Source organism: Musca domestica, unplaced genomic scaffold (assembly GCF_030504385.1).
Source record: "Musca domestica strain aabys unplaced genomic scaffold, Musca_domestica.polishedcontigs.V.1.1 5, whole genome shotgun sequence".
Lineage (NCBI taxonomy): Eukaryota > Metazoa > Arthropoda > Insecta > Diptera > Muscidae > Musca > Musca domestica.
This window is the reverse complement of record NW_026712346.1, coordinates 8,437,306-8,460,698: the sequence shown is the minus strand read 5'-3', so window position 1 is coordinate 8,460,698 and position 23,393 is coordinate 8,437,306. Positions and strand designations below refer to the sequence as shown.

At 37.8% G+C, this 23,393-nt stretch overlaps 1 protein-coding gene across 5 annotated transcripts in view; it reads right to left on the bottom strand.

Moving 5' to 3' along the window:
- LOC101891732 (proton-coupled amino acid transporter-like protein pathetic) overlaps positions 1-23,393 on the bottom strand; it is a 158,514-nt gene that overhangs the window by 3,164 nt on the left and 131,957 nt on the right. For 3 of the 5 annotated variants that reach the window (XR_009343368.1, XR_009343367.1, XR_009343369.1), the window contains exons 4-5: positions 21,851-22,387; positions 21,613-21,785 (exon numbers count right to left, since the gene is read on the bottom strand). Coding sequence is in view for 2 of the 5 variants with exons in the window: in XM_059128106.1 (XP_058984089.1) it covers positions 4,452-4,696; positions 21,613-21,785; positions 21,851-22,387 (955 nt within the window). In the remaining 3 variants the exon portion in view is untranslated. Of the gene's footprint in view, positions 1-40; positions 4,697-21,612; positions 21,786-21,850; positions 22,388-23,393 lie in introns of those variants that run through there. The other 2 variants (XM_059128106.1, XM_059128107.1) reach the window with 1 other exon arrangement.

Sequence of the window (23,393 nt, the reverse complement as noted above, 5' to 3'; positions counted from 1 at the left end):
CATTAAATGCACAATTGCTTGAATAAAATGACCATACATCTAAAGTTTGAAAAGATCTCATGATCTTATTGAGTTTATTGTCATAATTTTATTTTGAACAGTTTAACATAAATTTATACATAAAGTTTTTGTAACATTTATGATAGTATATAATTATAGTGTATTTAATTAATATATGCCTAGATTTACTTTATAATATACATTTATTGTCAAAGGTATAATATTACAAAAGCTATACAATTGGTTGTGCAACAAAGATTAACTTATTTCAAAATTGTTTGAACCAGAAAAGACATATTTTTCCTAGATTGAATTACGATAACAGTTTAAGTTTGAGCTGGAAACGAGTATAATTTAAAAGACTAATACTGACCACTATACACACATTTATTTTAAGCATAGACAGAAAATAACTTATTTTAACATCGACGGTGAAACAAGTCTGTTGAAATTCTCAAAAAAAGCATTTTACTTTATTGTATTGCCGTTATGTTGTCATTTATTATTATTAAGAGCAATCACGAATTTATTTTCTGCGGAAAATTATTTTAAAGAGCAAAAATCTAACAAAATTGACATTCAATTTGACACTTTTCGCTCCAGTTTCGAAAATAAAAAAGTAGGGATTAATCAAACAATCCACACGGATTATAAAGATAAATATTATATCCCGAAAGATGACTATCGACGACAATTGAAATATTAGAAAATATTAAACAAAAAATACAAAATAAAATCTGATCAAAATAAAATGATTAATTCGACGCAAGAGCAAAATCGACATATTAATCATATTATTCTAACAATCATGCCTCCTCTGTTAATTGCCTAAACTGTAATTTTCAATTTTAAAAAAGCACACATTTTGCTGTCTTTTATATTTGCTGCAAGCTTTAAAATATTTTCTTTGTCGGTAATAAAATGATTAAAACCCCAGTAAACCTAGTTCTTGCATGCAATTATAAGCGGACTAACTACGTCTACTTGGATAGTTCACATATTCGAGATTTTTTTAGTGACATAATACATAATGTACGAGCAACAAAGTTGCTCGTACAATGAACTATCAAAACATTTTTGGAATTCAAAATTCTGAATGAAAGACTATTTTAATTAAAGTTGTTGAAAACACACAAATCATTACTGACTCTAACTACTGTTCTCCTCCTCCTCCTTTTGGATTTGAACGGTTTATTAAGACCTTTTTTGCAGTGAAATAGGTGAAGTCAACTTAGACCGTTGAATATACAAAATCTCTTACATTGAATGTCCCTAACAAATATGGTTAATGCACGCAACAGTTTGACTATTACAACCGACAACGGATCTAATATCTTACAAACAGTGAAAGAATAACGTAAGTCGATTTTGAAATGGCGATCAATGACATTGAGTCAACTCACTCTAAAATGTTGTCACACTTTGACGCGTTATCGCACACATGACACAAAGTTTTTCTATTCCTATATATTCATACGAATGGCTTTACGAACAGTCAAATACTCGCTACATCCTCAGCAAAACTCCCAATACAAAATATATCAAATTTACTACCATCTACCACTTCTCGTGTAATACAAGTAGTGATGATCATTCGAAGTTTGAACAAATCCTGATACGATGTATAATGTTTTTAACTAATCTGTTGTTTCCACATTTTGCGCAAATTTTTTTCAAATTTTGTAATATATTTAAAATGCAGGCATAGGTAAAATTATTCATTCAATTTACACTATTGAGTTTTATTTTTTATGCTTACATTTATATACAAGAAATAAAACACCTAATATTTTTTCACAAATCATAAAATGTACATCTGTGGTGTACTACCAGAACGTTATTTTTGATTTTCCGATACACTACTGCGGTACACTACGATTATCAATGTGTTGGAATTTGAAAATGCCACACATATGCACATAAAAAAATATTGACCAATTTAAGAATTTAAATAAGACAACTGAAATTAAATAGAAACAATTTTTGTAAGTCTGACTTTTTATGTGCTATGAAATCAGAACACGGACCATGCTAAACATTTCTAGAGATACAGTAATCTTCGAATCTCCGGATAGAGTTCAACAATCTTCAAAGACTTTCCTATAATGTTTATGTACGAGGAGCAGAATTGTCAGTGAAGTACTTTCGCATTGGGTAGCTTGCCAGTATTGTGACTGCATAAAATATGCCTCATTTGGAGAGTAACTAGCCCAAATTGAAATTGAATTTGTCCGGGCGGCCAGAATTTTCTCATAAAGTGTAAACCAATATTCACAACAAAAAGTCAATTGCAAGATGAGGTGTAAAATAAGTTTGCAATGTTCTTAATATATCCATGATCGGTAATACCTGAAGCAATTTCATTCCCACATTTCTGTACGATTTGGAGATTGTTCATAAATGAAGGTGCCAGGTAAAACAGTATACTCTATGCACACATTCTCTATGCTAAATTAAAATGTTTACGATTTAACAAAAAAATGTTAATATTTCAAAAATCAATGTTCTGATTTATGCAATACAATTTGGGTCAATTTTAATGTGTCAAGTAAATTTGTCTTGCTTACAATTTTGACATACAAAGTACCAACAAAAGATGCTTTGTTGTAATTTTCACCGATGTTGCTGGTGTTTTACCATGTGTGAAACCAATAAAACTAAAACAATTTTATAAATGAAAAATTGTTAATGTATGCAAAATATAAACATTTCTAAAACACACATGAAAAGAATGACAAATCAGGTACATATATCAAGGATATTATAGAGTCGTTATGTTTAGAAACAGAGATTTCTTGTATTTTAACAGCAAACCACTCGATGTAATCGAGAAATGCACATTTATATGCAATTCTATAGAAAAGCACTTTTTTCTAAACCGAGGGAAATTATCACGAAAAATGTGTGCAGATAAGCATTGTAAGAATTATTTGTCTATATGTATATAAATAAGTCTATGATATTTAAAACTCGGATCTGAAATTTAATTTGAATTAAAAACCAGTAAATAAAATACAAAATTTACCGACCGACTGTATGATAATTTAATATATAAACTTTTATATAGGGAGCAAATAGCAAATCATGCGAACTATGATCGTTGTTATGAAATTGATAAGACCTTAAGAAAATCGTTTGAAGCATATTTATTGGAGCTATGGCTATATCTCAACCAGTTTTCATCAAATTTGACACATTTCTTAGCCAAATTTGGTCGTATGTGCAATATCCACCCCTTTTGTGAACAAAAAAAAATTATAATAATAATAATAATAAAATTGGATAAAAATATATGTGGCAGCTATATCCAAATCTGAGTTGATATCGACAAGTTTTGGCAAGCTGTATCTAATATCGCATGCCAAAAATGTTAAGAAGTGCATATTACGGTTTGGTCGGAGTAAATTTTAATTTGGCAGAGCCATTTTTGAGCGGCGTCTGATATCTTAAAATGAATAATTGTTATTAACTTCATAGTAGGGTTGTAGGGGACAACAATCCGTTCGTATTGGATTAAACACATATATAGAATCTCTAGCTATATCTAAACCGATTTTCGCCAAATTTTATAAAGTTACATCTGGGCTAAATTGCTTCGTGTGTTTCAATATCCATCCAATATAAATATGTAAAGATGCTATATCCAAATCTGATTCGATCTCGATATTTCTTAGCTGGTTTTGATTTTTTTTTACCGAAAATCAATGTTATGGAGTGAATATTGTAAGAGACTGAAATATCAAATCGGATGAAACGTATGCATTGGAGCTGTAGCATTTTCTTCCAAAAAATGATGCACTTCAATCTAGGCCATTTTCGGTCTTTGGGTTAATATCACACATCGGATGAAAATATATATTGGAGCTATATCTAAATTAGGACCGATTATCACCGACTTCAATAGGGTACGTCCTTGTGAAAACATATGATTCATGCATATGATGAAAACATAAAATTTGTTTACAAAAATACAAGGACAGACGGACGGGCATGCATAAATCGACACAGATACCATCAAAAGGAACTATGAGTCTTCCTGTTTACTTCTGCATATTGCAAAAAATACACAAAGACATAATAACCTTACTACAGTGTGATGCAGGGTATAATACAAAATTTCAACTAAATGTAAATATGTTCACTTAAATATTACATTTGCATGGACACAGCCTCTGTTACAAAACACAAACATATGTATTATACTTAGTAGAATTTTGGTAAAATGGTTTTAGCTACTTTGGGACACAAATAAAGACTATAGTATTGGGAATGTTTTACGAAATTGTTGTAATAGAGCCATAATAACTGTTTTTCTTATTCCATCAAATAATTAATCAAAAATATAGACATTGATCGCAAACAAAATAAAAGTTAAAAACATTAAAAAAGTTACTACTATTGGTTTGGTAATCACGCTGAAACTGCATTATTTTTTTTATTAATAAATATATTCAATCGGCACTCGGATTTAATATTTGCGCAATGCTGGCATAAGTACCGAAGAAAAATCCACACAATCCAAATATTAGAATAAATATATCTTTCCACATAATCCAGTTGTAGCGTCCGAAACCGACGGGCCAAAATGTGATTATTTCTATAACCGGAGGAGCAATGAGGGCCAAAGTGGAACTGCTTACTGCACCAACAAGAGAAATTATTGGACCAAGATTTGGAATACATGCTGCTAATATAACTGCAAAAGAATTTAAAAGATGTAAAGTGGTGTTGAAATGTATGATAACTGCTAAAAAATAATAAAAATATAAAGATAATGAGTGAAAAAGTTAAATATATTTTAAAGGTCCCGATCTCTATTTCCAGCTGTAATTTGACATTCCAAGATTCAGCGGGTAGACTCTTTTCTCCCAAAAATATTTTACATAGATATAGGCCCACCCAATATAACAGAACTTTCAAAGTTTAGGGATCTTGCGGATAAGTCATGTTTACAGGAAGGTTTCCCCTTCCTCATAACTTAAAATTAATTTGAACGTGATCAATTTTCAATTCGAGTGTAATAATAGTCTAATTTGTAGATGTTTTAAACTTTAATACAGGTTAACTTTTATGATATTTACAGGCATGTCACAGAAACGAATTTCTATTGGAAGTGGAATTAATTCCGTCAGATCCCAATTCTAAGGAAACGACTCCTACCAGATCTTAACCAGATCATGGTAAATGACTTAAAAAAGTTAGGAAATTTCATAAAGGCAACTGAATTTCAAATATAACAGACTGTAAACTGCCCGTCTTCTTCGTAAAACCCTTAGGCTAGAGCGCAAAACAGGCCTATACTGGCTTAATTGTATGCCCAACAGGGCATGCGGTGAATTGTTTCACCCCTCTTTTCAACCTAACCTAATTCCGCCTTTTAAAATAATAGTTCCTAACAGACTTTTTAACGCTATTGTTAGCAGTTCGTTTTGGCTCGACGATAACTTCGTAAAAACGCTTCAATGCAAAGATAAGTCTTTAAAAGTCTTACCTGCACCAAAAAAACTAAATTCCTTTTTTCCGATCCATTATCAAATGTAGTATTAAATACTAATATATGATTTACTTAATATTTTCTTTCGTTTTCTGGAACGTGATTAAAATATGATGTTCTGTACACTGAATTATTCTCCGACAATTATCAAGTTTACATAAAGGATAGATTATTGAGAAAAGGTGGTAGGGCTTTGATAGCAGTTCATAATTCGATCCTTTAAGAAATTATTGATGTCTCATGCAATCCTAATAGCGAAATTATCTGTGCAAAATTAAATATCATTGGTAATACTTTATAGTTAACTTGTTCGTATATTTCACCTAATTCTGGACTTGAAACTTTTAAATTTAATTTCAATGCTGATTTATATGCAATAGTGTCTTCATTACCTACAGATAATTTGTGTAGGGGATTTTAAAATTCATGAACCTCAGATGACAGTAGTTTAGATTATATATCCTTGACTTGCACAACTGTATTTGATGTGTTTTAGGATACGACATTGGAGCTTTGTCTGTACCAAGCATATTACGTATTAAACGTTAAAGACAGCTTGTTAAACTTAATTTATTCGTCTTCATTGAATATTTCGATTTCTCTCCCTATGTTTTTTTTTTTTTTTTTGAGGACAGTTATCATCCTACGCTGTTGATAAATATCGAATTGGGAAATTCCTCAATTTAATTTCTACTAATGCTTCTATTGAAAGGCGTAACTTTGTTAAAATAATCATTGTCAAACTTCGCTCTCTTTTAACGGTTCTAATAGCTAATCTTCCAATATCCTAACAGAAGATAAAGTTATTTCTGGGTTAAAAACGCTACTCTCCTCATTCTCTCCAGGCGCTGATGGCTTTCTAACGCATATTCTTAAATCTCGTGCTAGTGAAATTTATGTACCTCTCCCAATAATTTTTAATTACTCCCTATCTAAAGGATATTTCACATGCTACTGACGATCGAGCTTTAATATTATTCTGCATATATCAGGAAATAGAAGTACCACTGATAATTAAAGGTGTGTCGCTAAATCAAGCTCTTCGAAATCTTGGTTTAGCGAAGGATATCACATAATGTTCACGGATAAGTAAACGTGTTTTCAAAATAAAAGAGAATAGCGGGTGTTACCTAGTGTAGATGAGAGGAATTTGTTAAACAGGGATCTTTTTAATACAGTCCAAATTAAATGAGAACAGAAAATGTGGTGAGCAGACCATCGCGTTAGAAATAAATAATTTAGAATTTTCAATTGCTGCATGTGGTATGTTAAGTTAGATTACCGGATGGAATCTTTAGTCAGACTGATAAGCATGTGCAGTATGTTTGCTTGCAACATGTCAAATAGCTGTGCGTGTTTATGCCCCCCCTAAGATTTATGGTGGCATGGTGCAGATACATATGTACAGTTAGCATCTCTCGCTCTCTTTTAACTTAATGTTTAATTAGGTTAAGTCATATTATTTTAAGTAGTTCTTAAAAAACGTGATGTCTCGTCTAAAACTAAGGATCGCGGTTTACATTGGTCTCTCTCTTTTAACCTAATGTTTAATTAGGTTAAGTCATATTATTATAAGTAGTTCTTAAAAAACGTGGTGTCTTGTCTAAAACTAAGGATCGCGGTTTACATTGGTCTCTCTCTTTTAACTTAATGTTTAATTAGGTTAAGTCATATTATCATAAGTAGTTGTTAAAAAATATTTTAAATAGACGTGGTGTCTTGTCTAAAACTAAGGATCGCGGTTTACATTGGTCTCTCTATTTTAACTTAATGTTTAATTAGATTAATTCATATTATCATAAGTATTTCTTAAAAAATATTTTTAATAGACGTGGTGTCTTGTCTAAAACTAAGGATCGCGGTTTACATTGGTCCTTTGAGTCGTAATAGTGGAGGATAGCGGAGCAAGTCAGCCGAATGCAACAGTAAGACTGTATTCAAAAGATGTTAAGGTAATCTTTGAGTACAGACATAAAATGCGAATTGGACGGCGAGCGGATGGAGCGCGAAGCGGTGGTAGCGGACATGACAAAAATGGAAGGTGATATCAAGGCAATGGGGGTTACCTTGATATCACACAAAAATGAAAATGTCTTCAAACCTGTAACGAAAATTGAATTAGAAAGTCAAAAATGCTATGTATGTAGCTGGGGAAACTAACGACGACCTGCGGCTAAGCAGGAGGCAGATCGCAAGAGCAAGGCTTTGAAGAAGGTAATAAGATAACTAAGTGAGGATTTGTCTTGTTCAAAGAAAGCACGCAGGTGAAAGCGACTGGAAGAAAAAAATGGAAGGCTAACTTTGTTGGAGGCTGATATATTTTAACTGAAAGAAGATTTCCCCCAGAAAGCATTCAAAACATCCGAAATCGAGGATGATGAATTGGCTCAAAAATTAGCGGTCAATATCAACAAAGATATGATGGTTGGAGAGGCCCATATAGACGTATCCACATGCCAAAAGAAGCAAAATGTCGTGTCGAAACGGAAAAGAGAATTAGTCAAGAATGAGCTGTACGCCAAAGAGATGAAGACGAAAAATATGGTCATCTGCGTGACTGGAATAATAATAAGCTCAAGGAAACACAAGTTGTCACGAATATGAATATGCCTAAAGATGGTGCAGCTAGAAAAATGCAGGCTGGAGTGACATGAAATTATGAGCGCTTGCAACGCTGGAACGATAATCTGCCCAAAGTATGTAAGATGGTCCTGCCAGAGAAATATCACATCATTGGCTGCAAAAAGAATACGACATACGAAGACAATTCAGCTTGGAAATTGAGACAGGCAGACAAAGGAGGTGGGCCGTTGGAGAAGTTTCATGGGTGCTACAACTTAACTTCTTCAGAAAATGTGGTGATCATCGAGTTAGAAATAAATAATATAGAATTTTCAGTTGCTGCATGTGGTATGGTGAAATGGTGGAGTTAGATTACCGGATGTAATCTTTACTCAGACAGATAAGCATGTGAAGCATGTTTGCTTGCCACATGTGAGATAGTTGTGCGTGTTTGTTTGCAAGAGTTTTCTCAGGAGAGAAACGGGTCTAACGAACCTGCGGGCCTTAGTTTGGCACGTACCTGAACGTGCAAAAAATCTTGCTGTCCTTACGGACATTAAGATCGAGCCCAGTAAGATCTTAATTATGGCATACTGGAAACCATATCCTTTGATTTTTTGAACCACTGGCCTGACGGCTGCAGTATTCCTAAACCTGAGTACGTGGGGTGAAATTTGACTGAAATGGCCTTCGGGTTAATGCTACAGCTGCCTTCGTCCTATTTTCGCCGTCATTTAGTTGGTGTTATAGGATCAGTTGACTGTTGTTCTGATTTATACGCGTCTGGCTCTGAACGCATAAACTCATAAGGATCCTGTGACAATCCTTGCATGGCCTCCCTGCTTGCACAGACAACCATGGGGCCAACAAACGTAACTACACATCGAACTAAGATAACGGCTATAAGTTTGGACCCCGTGAAAAAATGAATATTAATACCAATATTAATGGAGAAGTAGAAGAAAACATACCGATGCTAAACCCTTTAAAACCAAGCGGCGCCTTAATAAGGACCCCACCTAGAGTGATGGCTACACCGACATTCCAAGGTACAACCACATCCAGCACAAAATATGATGCATTTTATATTGCACGGCTAGAACTTGAGCAGGAGCAAGCATTTGTTAAACTCGGTAACAAATTGGTAACAAAGTGAAATGAATAATATAGTGAAGCAAAAAATATACATTAAACTATACACTAACAACTAAGAGAATATCGGGAAGCTCTTGCATTGGCCAAGGTTGTTGGTTATAAACAGGAAATAAAAATGATATACAAAGAAGTACAAATGGAAGCTCTAAGGAACATTCAAAAGTGAACTGCCCCTGTTCTCCTGAAAAGAGCAAATTAAATAGAAAAGTGTGGATGTTTGAACCAGAGGAAGAGATAGTTGAACATAAATAGACACCCCAGTGGTCTGTTATAAAACGGAAAAAGGGTAAATATAATTGTAATCCTGAAAAAAAAAATCAATTAGAATAACGGACGAGACGAAAAATGAATCGACATTTAAACTGGAAGAAATCGGTACCGGAAAAAGAAATATAAGCAAAACCAAAGACGGCAATGTACATATTGAATTTGAAAGAGGCGATGGAAACGCCAAGAAACTTCAACAGGACATTAAGACATCTTTAGGAGAAGAAACTATAGCAAAGACACAAGGGGAAAAGTTCTTTGTCCACATAAGAGATATCGAAGAAACAACTTCGGAAGCAGAAATCGTTGATGAAATTCTAGAAGCCACGATAGAATTCAGTGCTGAGAACATTAAATTGCGAAATATTTGAAATTTTTATGAGGGAATAAAATAAGTAACAGTAACATAGCAATAAAACCTTTCAAAAACAATAAAATAAAATTGGAACTTACTGCAAAATTAGGACTTACTGCAAATTAGGCCTAAAACAGGGCTACCTTGCTCGAACATGCAGAGGAAAGGACAGGAGTTATATGTGCCGCAAAATGATAGCTTCACTTGGATTAAATGTGCTTAATAAGGGAAATGCCCCAACGTTTATGCGAGGAGAAGCCTCATTATTATGATCAACCGAAATCACAAATAAAATGTCAGGGTGGAATGTTCTACACAAGGAAACTCTGAGCGACCATCAATATAATATGTTCGAAATAGGGAATACCCTCCACGTGGTTAATAGTACGCAGCAAAGGTGGAACCCAAGAAAATCAATCGTAGAAAACTGCAAAAAAGCAAAACAAAAACAGTACTACTACTTGTGAGCATACTAACACAGATTTCCGAAGCCGGGATCCCTAAAACGAGTTTCTTAGACCCTATGAAGAAATCTGAATATGACAGAGAATTGTCTGTGCAGGACCACGTCTTCTCATAGCCCCTAATAACGGTACCTCCCTATTTTTCGTATTTTGATAATTTTAGCGACATTATTCACCGGAATTGCTTCAAATTTGGTACTTGAGGTTCGTAATGGATGCTACAACCTATAACAGAAAATTGTCTGTGCTGATCCACATTTTGGTATAGCCCCCAAATAATAGTACCTCCCATTATTGATGATTTTAGCTACATATTTACCGATACTTTTTTTCAAGTTTCGCATTTGAATATTGTAATGGCTTATGACAATGGTTGCCTTTGTCCACGTCGTCATTTAGACCCTAATATGACGCCTACATTTGGTATTTTTAAGATTTAAATAGAATTGTTAACGGATTTAATCCGATCCATTTGGTATTTTTAAGATTTAAATAGAATTGTTAACGGATTTAATCCGTTCCAAATGGGGGAGGGTATTTAAAGTTCGGCCCGGCCGAACTTATAGCGTTTTTACTTGTTACATTATTTGTAAGGAGTTAAAATGTAAGGAAACGTTTGCAAACGTTTCCAATAAGTTTTAAACTGTTTCGTTTTCGTCATCCAGCCGAGTACATTTCAGTTTTGTTTTTTGTTTTTACACACACAAACATTACAAAATAAAAGACAATTCCCTTTATCTTAATACCGGGTTTCTTTTGTTTCGTACTTCAAGAAATTACAGAACGAAACGGTTGCAAACGTTTGATATAGTTTATTTTCGTCCGCTGTTGATAGCTATCTCGAAAACCGAAAACTGATCTACGACACTGACTTTGGTGCTAAAAGATATACCATAACATCAGGCATCCCACAAGGTTCCATATTGGGCCCTTTTTCTATGAAACCTGATGTATGACGATTTGTTATACATGGGTTATATCTGCATGCAGAACGACATCAAAAGAGGCACTATCCACATTTTCAGTAATACCGCCGATCATTCTAAGCTTAGAAGAGGGAAAATACACATACAAGCAGCAAAGATCTCTACCAAATGGATACTCTAGATTTCTATCTTAGCCAATTATTTAGTAATCATGGTAACATCGACAGCTACTTGCATAGATTCCACATAAAAGGAGATGCAATTTGTAAAATATGTCGTGAATCTATAGACCATGTGGGACGCACGCTCTTAAAACCAAATATCTACAATCAAGATAGCCGAACCCCTAACCACATTTTGAATGGGGGATTAGGGCATGAAATGAAGATACAAAAAGGCAGTAAATGTACTACACCTCGAACCAATGCGAAAGCGGTCCCGGGTGGTAGTTCCAGTGTATGGCCACTATTGATAACGTGCTATCACTACGAACTTTGAATACCCTCCAACACTTGGAACTAATTTGGCAATTTTCAAAAAAAAAAACAAAATCCGTTAAAAATTCTTTTTAAATTTTAAAAATACCGAATGGTGCCGTTATATTAGGGTCTATAGTTAGCTTTCGGGGACTTTGGGAGGGAAGCGCGATATCGGCTGTATCCCTGAAGGAAATACCCTGTGTAAAGGCATATCAGCATGGGTGCTCCACTTTCGGTGAACACGGAACGTGTGCTGATAATACTGGGAAAACAAAATCCCAATCTCTGTACGTACAACTGGCGACTTGTCGGTTCAAGTACAGAAGGAGGAGGCCTGATCATCAAGGTATCCAATGGTACTACTGGCCAGGAATACCTTCAGGCTCGTGGGGTGGGGGGTTGAAACAGCATTTCGGCACGGAATGGATTCGACTCTGTCTACCGCCGCTGCAGTAGGAGGAAAAAAGCAGCAGCTGCTCAGCGTAATGCAGATTAATATGCATCATTGCAAAGCAGCCGCAGCCGAACTTTTACTACCCCTACCAAGGGTAAAATTGACATAGCCCTAGTCCAGCAACCCTATATATTCAAAAATAAGTTGACTGGACTGGGGAGTGAACGGTATACTACCTACTCTACCTCCAACGGAGAAGAGGTTAGAACGTGTATTGTCGCCAAAAAGAATTTAAACTTAATCTTCCTTAACAATTTCAGCGGAGGAGACGCCACGGTGATTAGATCAAGACAAGATCTAGAAGAATACTCTTTTTTGTCTCCCTATATCTACCCTACAAACACACTGACCCGCCAGGCCAGGTAGTAGAAAAGGAGTTTGAAAGCAATGGCAATCTCGTCGTTGGATGCGATGCCAATGCCCACCACTTTCAATAGGGCAGTAAGGATACCAATACCAGAGGTGAGTCGATTTTTAATTTAATCTTTAAACACAATCTCAAAATATGTAACAGGGGAAACAAGGCTACTTTAAAAATTAATATAGGGTGGGGATCATTGATTTCACCATTACAAACATGGATGATTTTCTCCTACTGAATGGGAAGGTTTCCACCGAATGCTCCTCCTCGGATCATCGGAGGATAACATACCAAATCTCAGTAGAGGGACTGCTTCAGAAACCTCATAGGAGTCCAAGAAAGGCTGGATGGGACAAATTTGCGGAGTTTACTAAGTTGAAGTTGAATCTACAGGTAGTTTACCGATAGACTCTGCCTCAAACATTGATTACTCTGTTAAATCAATTACAAAGATTCTAATTGGGTGTTATGAGAAAACTTGTCCGCTTACCTTCCCTGGCAAAAGATGCCAACCTGTTTGGTGGTCTAATGATCAGGAAAGTAAGCAGACGCTTATATAATAGGGCCAACAAGACCAAGCTGAGTACGGACTGGGAAGCTTATAAACTTGCCTTCAACAGGTACAACAGTGAGATCAAGAAGGCCAAAAGGTTATCATGGGTGTGTTCTACAGAGTCTATATAAGATGTCAACGAGGCTTCCAGATTTCGTAAAGTTCTTTCAAAGGACCCCAAATCCATTGGATGCATAAAACGAGGTGATGGAAGTTGGACTGACTCTGGTCTAGAGACTCTCAATCTGTTAGCCAGCACTCACTTCCCGAATTGCCAAATGCACCCGAAACCCGAATTGTTGTTGTTGTTGTAGCAGCTCATACTGCTGTGACTCTTCTCAATCGGGTTCTGCCTCTAAGTCCAGTTTCAAAAAGGATGTAACCTGTACGGTTTGGGTCCACACCGAGACTGGAGTTAGGTGAGTAGATTTGGCTGGACAGCGAAAAAAAGTGCAGCGTGTAATGTGGGCCTGTGCCACGTGCTGGGCAGATGTTCTGCACATCGCTGTTGATCCGGGCCGAATAGGAATTGAGGCGGCTGCACAATCCGGATCTTAGTTGAACCAAAACTACTCGGGTTTGTCGGGGCAGATCTCACTCTTCAGCTGCGATGGGAGGGGGATGGTCTCCTAATACAGTATTCACTCTATATCCTTCCATAACTTCTGAGACCATAACCTGAGAATACTATTCAGTCCCGCTTATGAGGCGGCTAGAGGCTCTCTCTTATACCTTTGTACCTCTTTCTCTAGATCATGAAGTTCTTTCCTTACGTGCCTGGGCGGAGGTTGCCTATCCACCAGATGGTGATTCGGATGGCTCTGTCGGTAACACCGGTAAGACCTTCGCCCCCTCATGTAGATGGTCGATAGGTGTCATGAGAAGGCACCCTGTTGCGGTTATAAAGCGGCAAATAGACCACACAAATTATTTGCGCAAATTCACACGTATTTAGCACACACACGTTGCAAACGTTTGCACAAATTTCATTCGAAGTAAGTACTCAGCGAGTGTAAGTACTCATTCGGAAAAATGTTTGAGAACGCAGCTATTGCCGTCGCTTTGGCACTCGCCATAAAAAAAAAGCGAAGAAGAAAAAAAAATTAAACGCAAACGCTTGTGGGCAAAAGAGTGACTATGGAAACGGCCAATTTTTACTCATGAAAATCTTTTGGATGAATTGAGAAACTCATCCACAGACGATTTTAGAAATTTTCTTAGGATGGATGAACAATGTTTTGATGATTTGTTGGGACTGTTGACTCCTTTCATAAAAAAACAGGACACTATTATGAGGGACGCTATTCCGCCTAGCCAACGTTTATCAATCACCCTCCGTTATTTGGCAACTGGAAACTCTTTCGAGGACCTAAAATTTGTCAGTGGGTGAAAACCCAATGGAATATTGGGAATTCTTTATGTCTCTGTTTGCATATTCCTTCGACCTTATGTCCCACAGAGCAGGCAAAGACCGGTAAACTTCAATAAATTCGAAAATGAAATTCTGTTCTTCTTCTCTTTCCATTTTTAAAAAATAACAAAAAAAAAAAAAAAACAAACAAACAAAACTACGGCGGCAAGTCAAAAATTAACTTCTATTCTTTTTCTTCTTTTGTTGTGTAATGCTTGACTGTTTATCACGAACTGGACAGATTTAGTGCAAACGCCCACACACCACACAAACATTTGCGCAAACAAGCCGAAAAATCTAAATGGTTTTGATTTTTCAGATCGATTTGCACAAACTCGTACGTGTGACACATACAACCTTATTTCACTAACACACATAAGCGATTTGCACAAAAATTTGTGTGGTCTATGGGTCGCTTAAGAGCGGCATTCTGGCAGGACTGAACATTTTTCCACTGCGTAGCACTAACGTTGGCGAACCACACCGGAGTCGCATAGTTTACCACAGACCGGTCTATCGCGTTGTAAGAGGTTAACAAGGTTTCCTTATTAACTCCACAAGTGCTGCCGGCCGGTCGGAATTACAACTCCATCGACCTGCACATTCAAAGGCGGTTAGATCAACTAAGTAAGCATTTAACTGATCGCATACTTCGTCTATGATGGGTGCGGACGCCACAAGCGTGCAATCATCTGCGTATATTATTATCTCTATGCCGTCTGGAGGACGTGGAATGTCAGAAAGGTAGAGGTTAAATAGTTCCGGATATATCACCCCACATTGGGGAAATCCCTGTTTAGCTCTACGGAAGCTCGACTTCTTGTTTCTGAATTCCACGTACGACTGGCGTCCACACATGTAGTTTACTATCCACCGTTTCAAACTTGGCCGGAGGGCGGTACGCTCAATGTCCTCGAACAGTGTGGCATGATTGACTGTATCAAAGGCTTTTGATAAATCAAGTGCCACCATAACTGTTCTATCACACGGCCTGTTCTGGTTGAGTCCTCTGCTGACACGTGTGGAAATGGCGTGTAAAGCCGTTGTCGTGCTGTGCAATTTTCGGAATCCGTGTTGATGATCACCAACTGGGAAACACTTTCTTATGTTGGAGAGGAGTAAAGCCTCAAGCGTCTTTGCTACTGGTGACAAAAGTGATATCGGCCTGTATGAATCACTTTTGCTGGCATCTTTGCATGGCTTCAGTAGCGGGACAACCCTGCCCATTTTCCAGGCATCGGGAACTACCAGGGTGGCTAACGCAGATTGAGGAGCTTTCTTAGATACTCAACTCCTGGTTCATCCAGTTGCTAGAGATTCCGTCAGGACCAAGTGATTTGGATGACATTGCGATTCTGATGACATGTGCAACATCTTCCAACGTAAATTGTGTTGGTACCTCGGATGGAAGGGATCGTACACGGCGTAGGATTCTTCTCTTAGCTCTGTCACTTTCGGGGTGCTCTACAAACTGCCGGTTGAAATAACACGCGCACCTCTTCGTATCTGTCACTTCTACGCCGTTAAATGAGACAGATGTCCGATCGTCCTTCTTCCCAGGGTGCGAGAGCGACTTAACCGTTGCCCACAATTTACTCGATCTGGTACTGATGTTGCAATGCTTCAAATGTTCTAGCCACTTTTTCCGCTTATGCTCGCCTACTAACCTGTTTACCTCCAGAGTAAGTTCCCTGACTCTGGGGTTATTAGGGTTACTATGCCGAAGTTAGCTGTGGCAGTATCTTCTTACTGGTGGGTACGTCCTCATTTACTGTGCAAAACGTGGAGCTATCGATTTGCTGAGCCAGCGTCATGCCACTGGTCATTACCGGAATGCCATAATACATGATGGGCATTGAAATCCCCTAGAACCAGACGGTTATTGTCTACAGCTATTTAACAGCCGAACGTATACGTTAAGCTCCTTTACCTTGGTGATTTCACATTTGACCGCTACACCCATACATTCCATGTACGGGTCACTAGAGTCAAGCTCAGACGAGATAGGCCTGTACTGGACAGAGTGGTTCAAAGGAAAGCTAATCATCCACCTCTGATGCGATCCTTCCTCAATACGTTGTACCATCACAACGTTGAAGCCTGCAGGTGGTGCTCAGTTTCTTTTCCTGGATAGCAGCGACCTTGATGTTCTTCTTACAATTTCGTTGATCTTACCTCGGAGACCATCGCATTTTAATGGAAGAAACAATGCATTGTTTGGAATTTGAACAGCAATGTGTGGCGTCAACTGCTGTACGACTTGCTGTTGTGGAGATTGCAGGGGAGTCTCATACTCCGACGACGATGCGGACGGCGAAGATGAAGACTCACTGGGTGTACAAAATACTTTGTACATACCTTTGAGTGCAGTTGAGGCGTTGGAAAAATCTAGCAATAAACAATAAATATTCTAAAACTTCATATTTCCCAGCCGCCATAAAATATCACATGTGAACAATTCGGTGATCTTGTGCGCTGACGCATACGATAATGTGTGAGATAATAAAGGTAATGACCCACACACACACAGATATCGATGCGCTCAGTAGATGCACAAGACCACTTGAATGAAATGACAAGCAGTGCTGCAATGTTCTCCATTCAATATTGGAATAGAAATGAATAATTGTTTGGCTGCGATTAGGTGAATTTGGAAACGAGATTAAGGAGAAAATTCCGAGGACGAATCCGCTCTGATCAATGAAGCACTCGGAGAAGAACGAATGAATTCACGTACAGAAGGCCCCAAAATGTTCGGCGGATGCGGGGAAGATGAGTACGACGACGTTTTTAGAGGGAAAGTATTCATCGAAGACGTAAGAAAAGCCGAAGAAATTTCTCTGTTTATGAAAGGGTATTATCAGAGAGAAATCAAGAGCAACCCAACAATGACCTGAGAATGGAAGACGACGAATCGGAGCTTACAATCCATTGACTATATTTTGCAACGTGGATGATGGCAGTCTGCAACGATGGACTATTAATTCGGCAGCATGGAAAATGAAGTCGGCAAGAAAGACTGGGAAAAGAAGTGGAGTCGTTTCCAGAAAGCGTTTACCTAACAAGATATTCACATTATTTTACATATTATATACATGTTTATATAGATTATATTTCATATTGTTATATTTAAATATTTCGCACCAATCAATTTTTCAATTTCATCAAAATACAGTCCACTAAAACACACACGTTTAAGCCGCCCGGGAGAATGTACAAAATACTTTGTGCATACCTTTTAACGGTATAGCTGTCAGAAAAATGGACGAACACGAACATGTACTTACTGGGTTGGCGCCCCTGGTCGGAGATTTGTTCCTCTAAGTCAATCCGGAACATAGAACTGGTCGCCGTGGGATTGGGTCAGCACTGTGGGGTAGAGGAGTTGAGTCTGATAGATAGGATTGTAAGCACCCCAAAAATCTTATGGGCTATACACTCGTTCAAAACTTTAAAGTCACCGGGAACGGACGGCATTATTCCCGCCATGTTACAGCAGGCATCGACAATACCGTTTCTGGAAGTGATCTTTAGGGCTTGTCTGCGTCTCTCTCACATTCCATTACTGTGGAGGGAAGTTACAGTCATGCACTTCCTAAAGACTACAGGCCTATTCGTCCTTCATCGTTTCTGTTGAAAACTCTGGAGAGACTAATATATATTCAGATCAGATCTCTACTACCCTTAACTTCGATCAACACTTCTCAACATGCCTACATGAAAAGTAAATCTCTTGAAACATCGCACTATAATGTAGTGGGTTTTGTGAAGAAGAACCTGAACGACTTGTGCTTCACCTTGGCAGCCTTTCTAGATATAGAAGAGGCATTCAACAATGCTACACTTGAGGCAACTTATGCTTCTCTTACAAAACTTAGTTTACCACTTCTAATTGAATGGATTGATGTAATGCTCAACTCATACATTGGGGAGTGCTCTGTAAGGAAATCGGTTACTATGGGTACCACACAGGTGGTTTCTAGTAATAAACCATACTTTAAAGGACCTGTAACATGAAGTAGTGGCTTACGCTGACGACGTGGTTCTGCTGATTGCGGGTAAATTCTTGTAAAATGCTTCAGATCTTATGCAGGGAGCTATTGTGAAGCTATCTTGATGGGCACGATCCAACGGACTCGGCGTGAACCCATCTAAAACTGAGCTCGTACTTTTCACAAGAAGGCGGAAAATCCCAGATTTTTCGCTACCTATGCTGGATGGAGTTAGTTTAAACCTGTGAAAGGAAGCTAAATACCTCGGTACTGCCCATGATAAAAACTAAATTGGAAGAGGAATATCGAGGAGCGAGCGAAGAGACGCTTAATCGCACTCTATTCTTGTAGAATATAATCAAATGGTTTTATTAATCTTTTTTTTTGGTCAATACTAACTTATGGAGAGCTAGTGTAATGGCATGCTTAAGACACTGCATTTAAAATCACACCCCAATCTGCACTTGACACCCTACTCAACTAAAAACCCCTAAGAATTTTGTAGAGAAACAAGCTGCTAGGTGTGCCCTACGACTCAATGAACTGGGACATAATCAGCGGGCTATAACCAGCGATTATGTATCACCCAGGCAAAGTTTCGAATCACTTGACATTCACATACAAAACAGGGACATCTGCAATCGGAACACACCACCTTTTAACGGTATAGCTGTCTATACCGATAGTTCAAAGATTGGAAATTGGCACGGGAACTGGAGTCTTTTGTGAAAATTTGAATATCCGAAGATCTTTTAAAGTAAACAACGACTGCAGCGTTTTTCAGGCAGAAATCTTTGTTTTAGGAATGTCATTGAGCTCTTGGAAAATAGAATCAATGAACTGAACAGACTGGTGACTATATATGTCGATAGCCATGCGGCCTTTAAGACTCTTAATTCTGTTACAATCAAATCTATGGCTGTTCAGAAAAAGTTTAAGAAGTCTGTCAAAATTTATTGGGTTCCGGGTCATTGTATCATATCTAGCAATGAATCGGCAAATGAATTGGCCAGAGGCAGTTCTGAGTCAGTAGATCTAGAGATCGACAGCTCAGTGAAGCCACCATTATGATATTTCTTCCAAGTATTACATAAGCACTACAAGACGATTCAATCAGAACTGGCTGGTTAGAAGGTGATATAATATCTCCAAAAAAATAGGGATCGAAATCTCATCTAAGGCTTATGGTAGGCCTAAGTACGGGACACTGTAACATAAGGGCCTTGTCTTAAAGATGGGGGGGGGGGGAGTGGTGTTGACGACACTGAATACTGCAAGCTCTGTCACGGCGATGAGGAAATCGAGACGGTGGAGCACTTACTCTGCCATTGTTCAACTCTTTATTGAGTCAGACTGAGGCTACTGCACCCCGAGAGCGACTGGCAAAACAAAGAGTACTACGTCGTATCAGATCTCTTGTCATTTTATCCAAAACGTTGGGCCCAGACGGAATCTCAATGGTAATGCCGAAACAGCTGGATACGCCGGGAGTCGAGTATCTAACGAAAGTTCTCAACCTGTCGCCAGCCACCCACATATTACCCGAAGCCTCGAAAATGGATCGGGTGGTCCTGCTACTGTCGCCAGTAACAAAGACTGTTGGGGCTTTATTCCTCCAAAGCATTAGGAGGAAACTATCCAGTTGCCAACCATTAGCACAGCATAGTACCACAACAGCATTACACGCCATTTCCAAACATATTATTAGAGGACTGAACCAGAATTTCCACACATATTATTAGAGGACTGAACCAGAACAGGCCGTGTGAAAGAACAGTGTTGTCAACCCTTAACCTATCAAAGGCATTTGATACGGCAACCATGCCATAATGCTTGAGGACGTGCAGAGAATCACTTTCCGTCCAAGTTTAAACCGTTGGATAATCAACTATATGTGTGGACGCCAGTCGTACGTGGAATTCCGGAACAAGAAGTCCAAAGCCCGTAGAGTGAAACAGGGAGTTACCCAAGGTGGAGTGATATCTCCGGAACTGTTTAACCTCTACCTTTCCGGAATTTCTCGTCCTCCAGACGGCATAGAGATCGTAACGTATGCGGATGATTATACGATCATGGCGTCGGGCCAGTGGTCGATGACATATGTGAAAGGCTGAACCCCTATCTGGCGGAGCTTGCCGCATACTTCCACGCGAGGAATATGAAAATATCCGCCACGAAATTCAACGGCATTCGTATCCACATGGTCTGCGGAGATGAGAACACAGCTGAATGCGCAAGTCGTGGGGAATTGAATACCGACCACGAACATGTTTAAGTCGTCCGCGCAAGTCACATCTATCTGCGACAAGATGAAAAGTAGGAACAAGATCCTTAAGGCGCTAGCCGGCAGCACTTGGGATAGGTCGGTCTGTAATCAGATGCGGCTCCAGTGGTCTGCGAATACTAGTGCTGCGCAGTGGAAGCACTTCCAGACCAACCAGAATGCTGGCCTGAGAGCTGCGATAGGGTGCCTTCTCATGACACCAGTGGACCATTTACATACGTTTTCGTTGCAGTACCTGCTTGGGTGTTACCGAGAGAGTCATCCTAACCATCATATGGTGCATACAACTCCCCCACACAGACGTGTCAGGAAGGACATACACGATCTAGAGAGGGAGGTCCAAAGCTATAACCTCTAGATCAAGAAGCCTATCAGGCAGGTCTGAGTGGCATTCATACCGACGCAGTCGCGGATGCTATTAGCAGTTATAGAATGAATGCCGTCCTCGGAGTCTAAGAGGAAGAAGAACGCCAGTTGCCTGGACAAACCAGGGTAGCTTTGGCGCAATTACGTTCTGGATAGTGTAGTCGTCTTAATTCGTATTGGGCACGAATTGACGAAGATGTGCATGACGTCTGCCCGGCGTGTGTTAATTTTATAGCCAAACCTACCCAGCTCACTCCAGAAGATCTCTGGCTACAGCCCATTAAAGTAGCCAAATTTTTAAACCTGAAGTTTGCTTAGCAAAAGCAAACACATACATGTACTACTGTCACAACAACAACTGTTTTAGCAGAAAAACTAAGAAAAGTTTTGATCCATTTTTGTACTTTTAGCCATTGACGGCTTTCAATAAATGTTGTAAAAACCTAGTTTGTGATACTGAAAATACAAAAATTGACTTATAATACTTACATGTAAAAGTTACCAATGCTATTCTGGTTGATGTACTTGCCAGCTCTCTTGCTCGTGTGGTATCAAATTGATTTTGAATAATTGGCTCCACTACGTTCACAGGAACGTAAAACTGCAGAGAGTACGAAAGAAATATTGCAACGGCCATTGCCACTCGTACTAGTTGAGATAGTCTACGAAAATTAATTTAAAAACAATAAGTGCAATTCATATAAAATGATATAAATTATAAGCATACATTTCGTCTTGGGGCAAATTTAATGTAATGCTGCCTTTAACACCATCCCCATATTTCAAGTATCCAAAAAATCCAACAGCTGTATACAAAGTAGCAACAATTACCATGCTGGTATTTAGGACTCCAGTCATACCTCCAAAATCTTCTGGCGTCTTCATATTATTTTCTAATGGTAAAACAACTCCAATACCTTCAAAAGCATATATGGCCGTGCCGAAATACAGTGGCAAAGTAGACCAAGAAGCCAAAGGTTTTACAGTATCTGCACTTGGCAAATCTTGCAGCATGTAAAAAAATGATATCGCCAAACCAGTTACTGTGAGTATTGCAGCAAAAAGCGAAACAGGAGTCAAATATTTGAGATTCCTCACTAAATTTAGTGGTACCATAGGTATTAAGACTAACATTAAATAAATTCGGACATCCAGCTTTATAAAATAGTGATCAATAACTTCTTTTACGTTCAACGCGACGAAAAGAAAGTAAACACAGCAAAATCCAATTTGAGTAATAAATAAGAAAGTTGTTATCATTTTTCTGGAAATAAAGATAAAAATATTTTAAAGTTTCAAAATTGACAGTGAAAATCTAGCGATTTATTCTTAAACAGTAATTTATTTTGTTTCTTTGTGAATTTGTAACATGGAGAAGGAAGCGAGATAGACCCATAATTACTTTTGAGGACGTTGATAGAATCACTTTCTGAGTCGATTTATGGAAGTCAGTCCGTCCGTCTCTCCATGTATTTTTGTGGACAAAGTGCAGGTCGTATTTATTATCCGATTGAGATGAATTTTTCAAACAATATTTGGGCCAAGGACGAACCCTATTGAAATTGGCTCGAATCGGTTTTAATTATATATATCTTCAACCGATTTCGGGTTAATTTTGCACCATATGGACAATTTGGTGAAATCGGTTCTGATATAGCTACAGCTCACATATATATTTCATCCGATTTGGCGTTAAAATCCCTCACATTCGCACTCCACAAGAATGATATTTAGTACCAGATATCTGGTACAGCCCAGAAATACTTCTGTCAAATTTTATTAAGAGCCGACATTTGACTTTTCCTTACTGTTTTCTTTTCTTTTTTAAACACTTTTTTTCAAACAAAAATTATTCATTTGTGACACTAAACAATCATGCGAACGAATGATAAACTAAACAAACATAAAAAATAAAAACAAAAAAATCAAAAAAGTCATTTTGAATAAAACAATATATTTTGTACAAAAATGTAAATAAAACTTTCTTCAAACAGAATATTTTTCACAGTTCACATGTTTACAGTATTTCAATTTTTTATTCTCTCCAATATTCTTCCTCCAATATTCCCATGTTTACACTTAATAAGAGAAAAACTTAATAAATGAAAAACCCAATTTTTTCGGTTTAAAAGACTTTTGATTTGAACATTTAATGCAAAAAAGTATGTATTTTCGAATATTAATTAGCATATAATTCATTTAGAGACAAGCACGGGAATTTATTTATAAGTTAAAACTAAACTTGTTATTATAATACTCACGCTGCACTG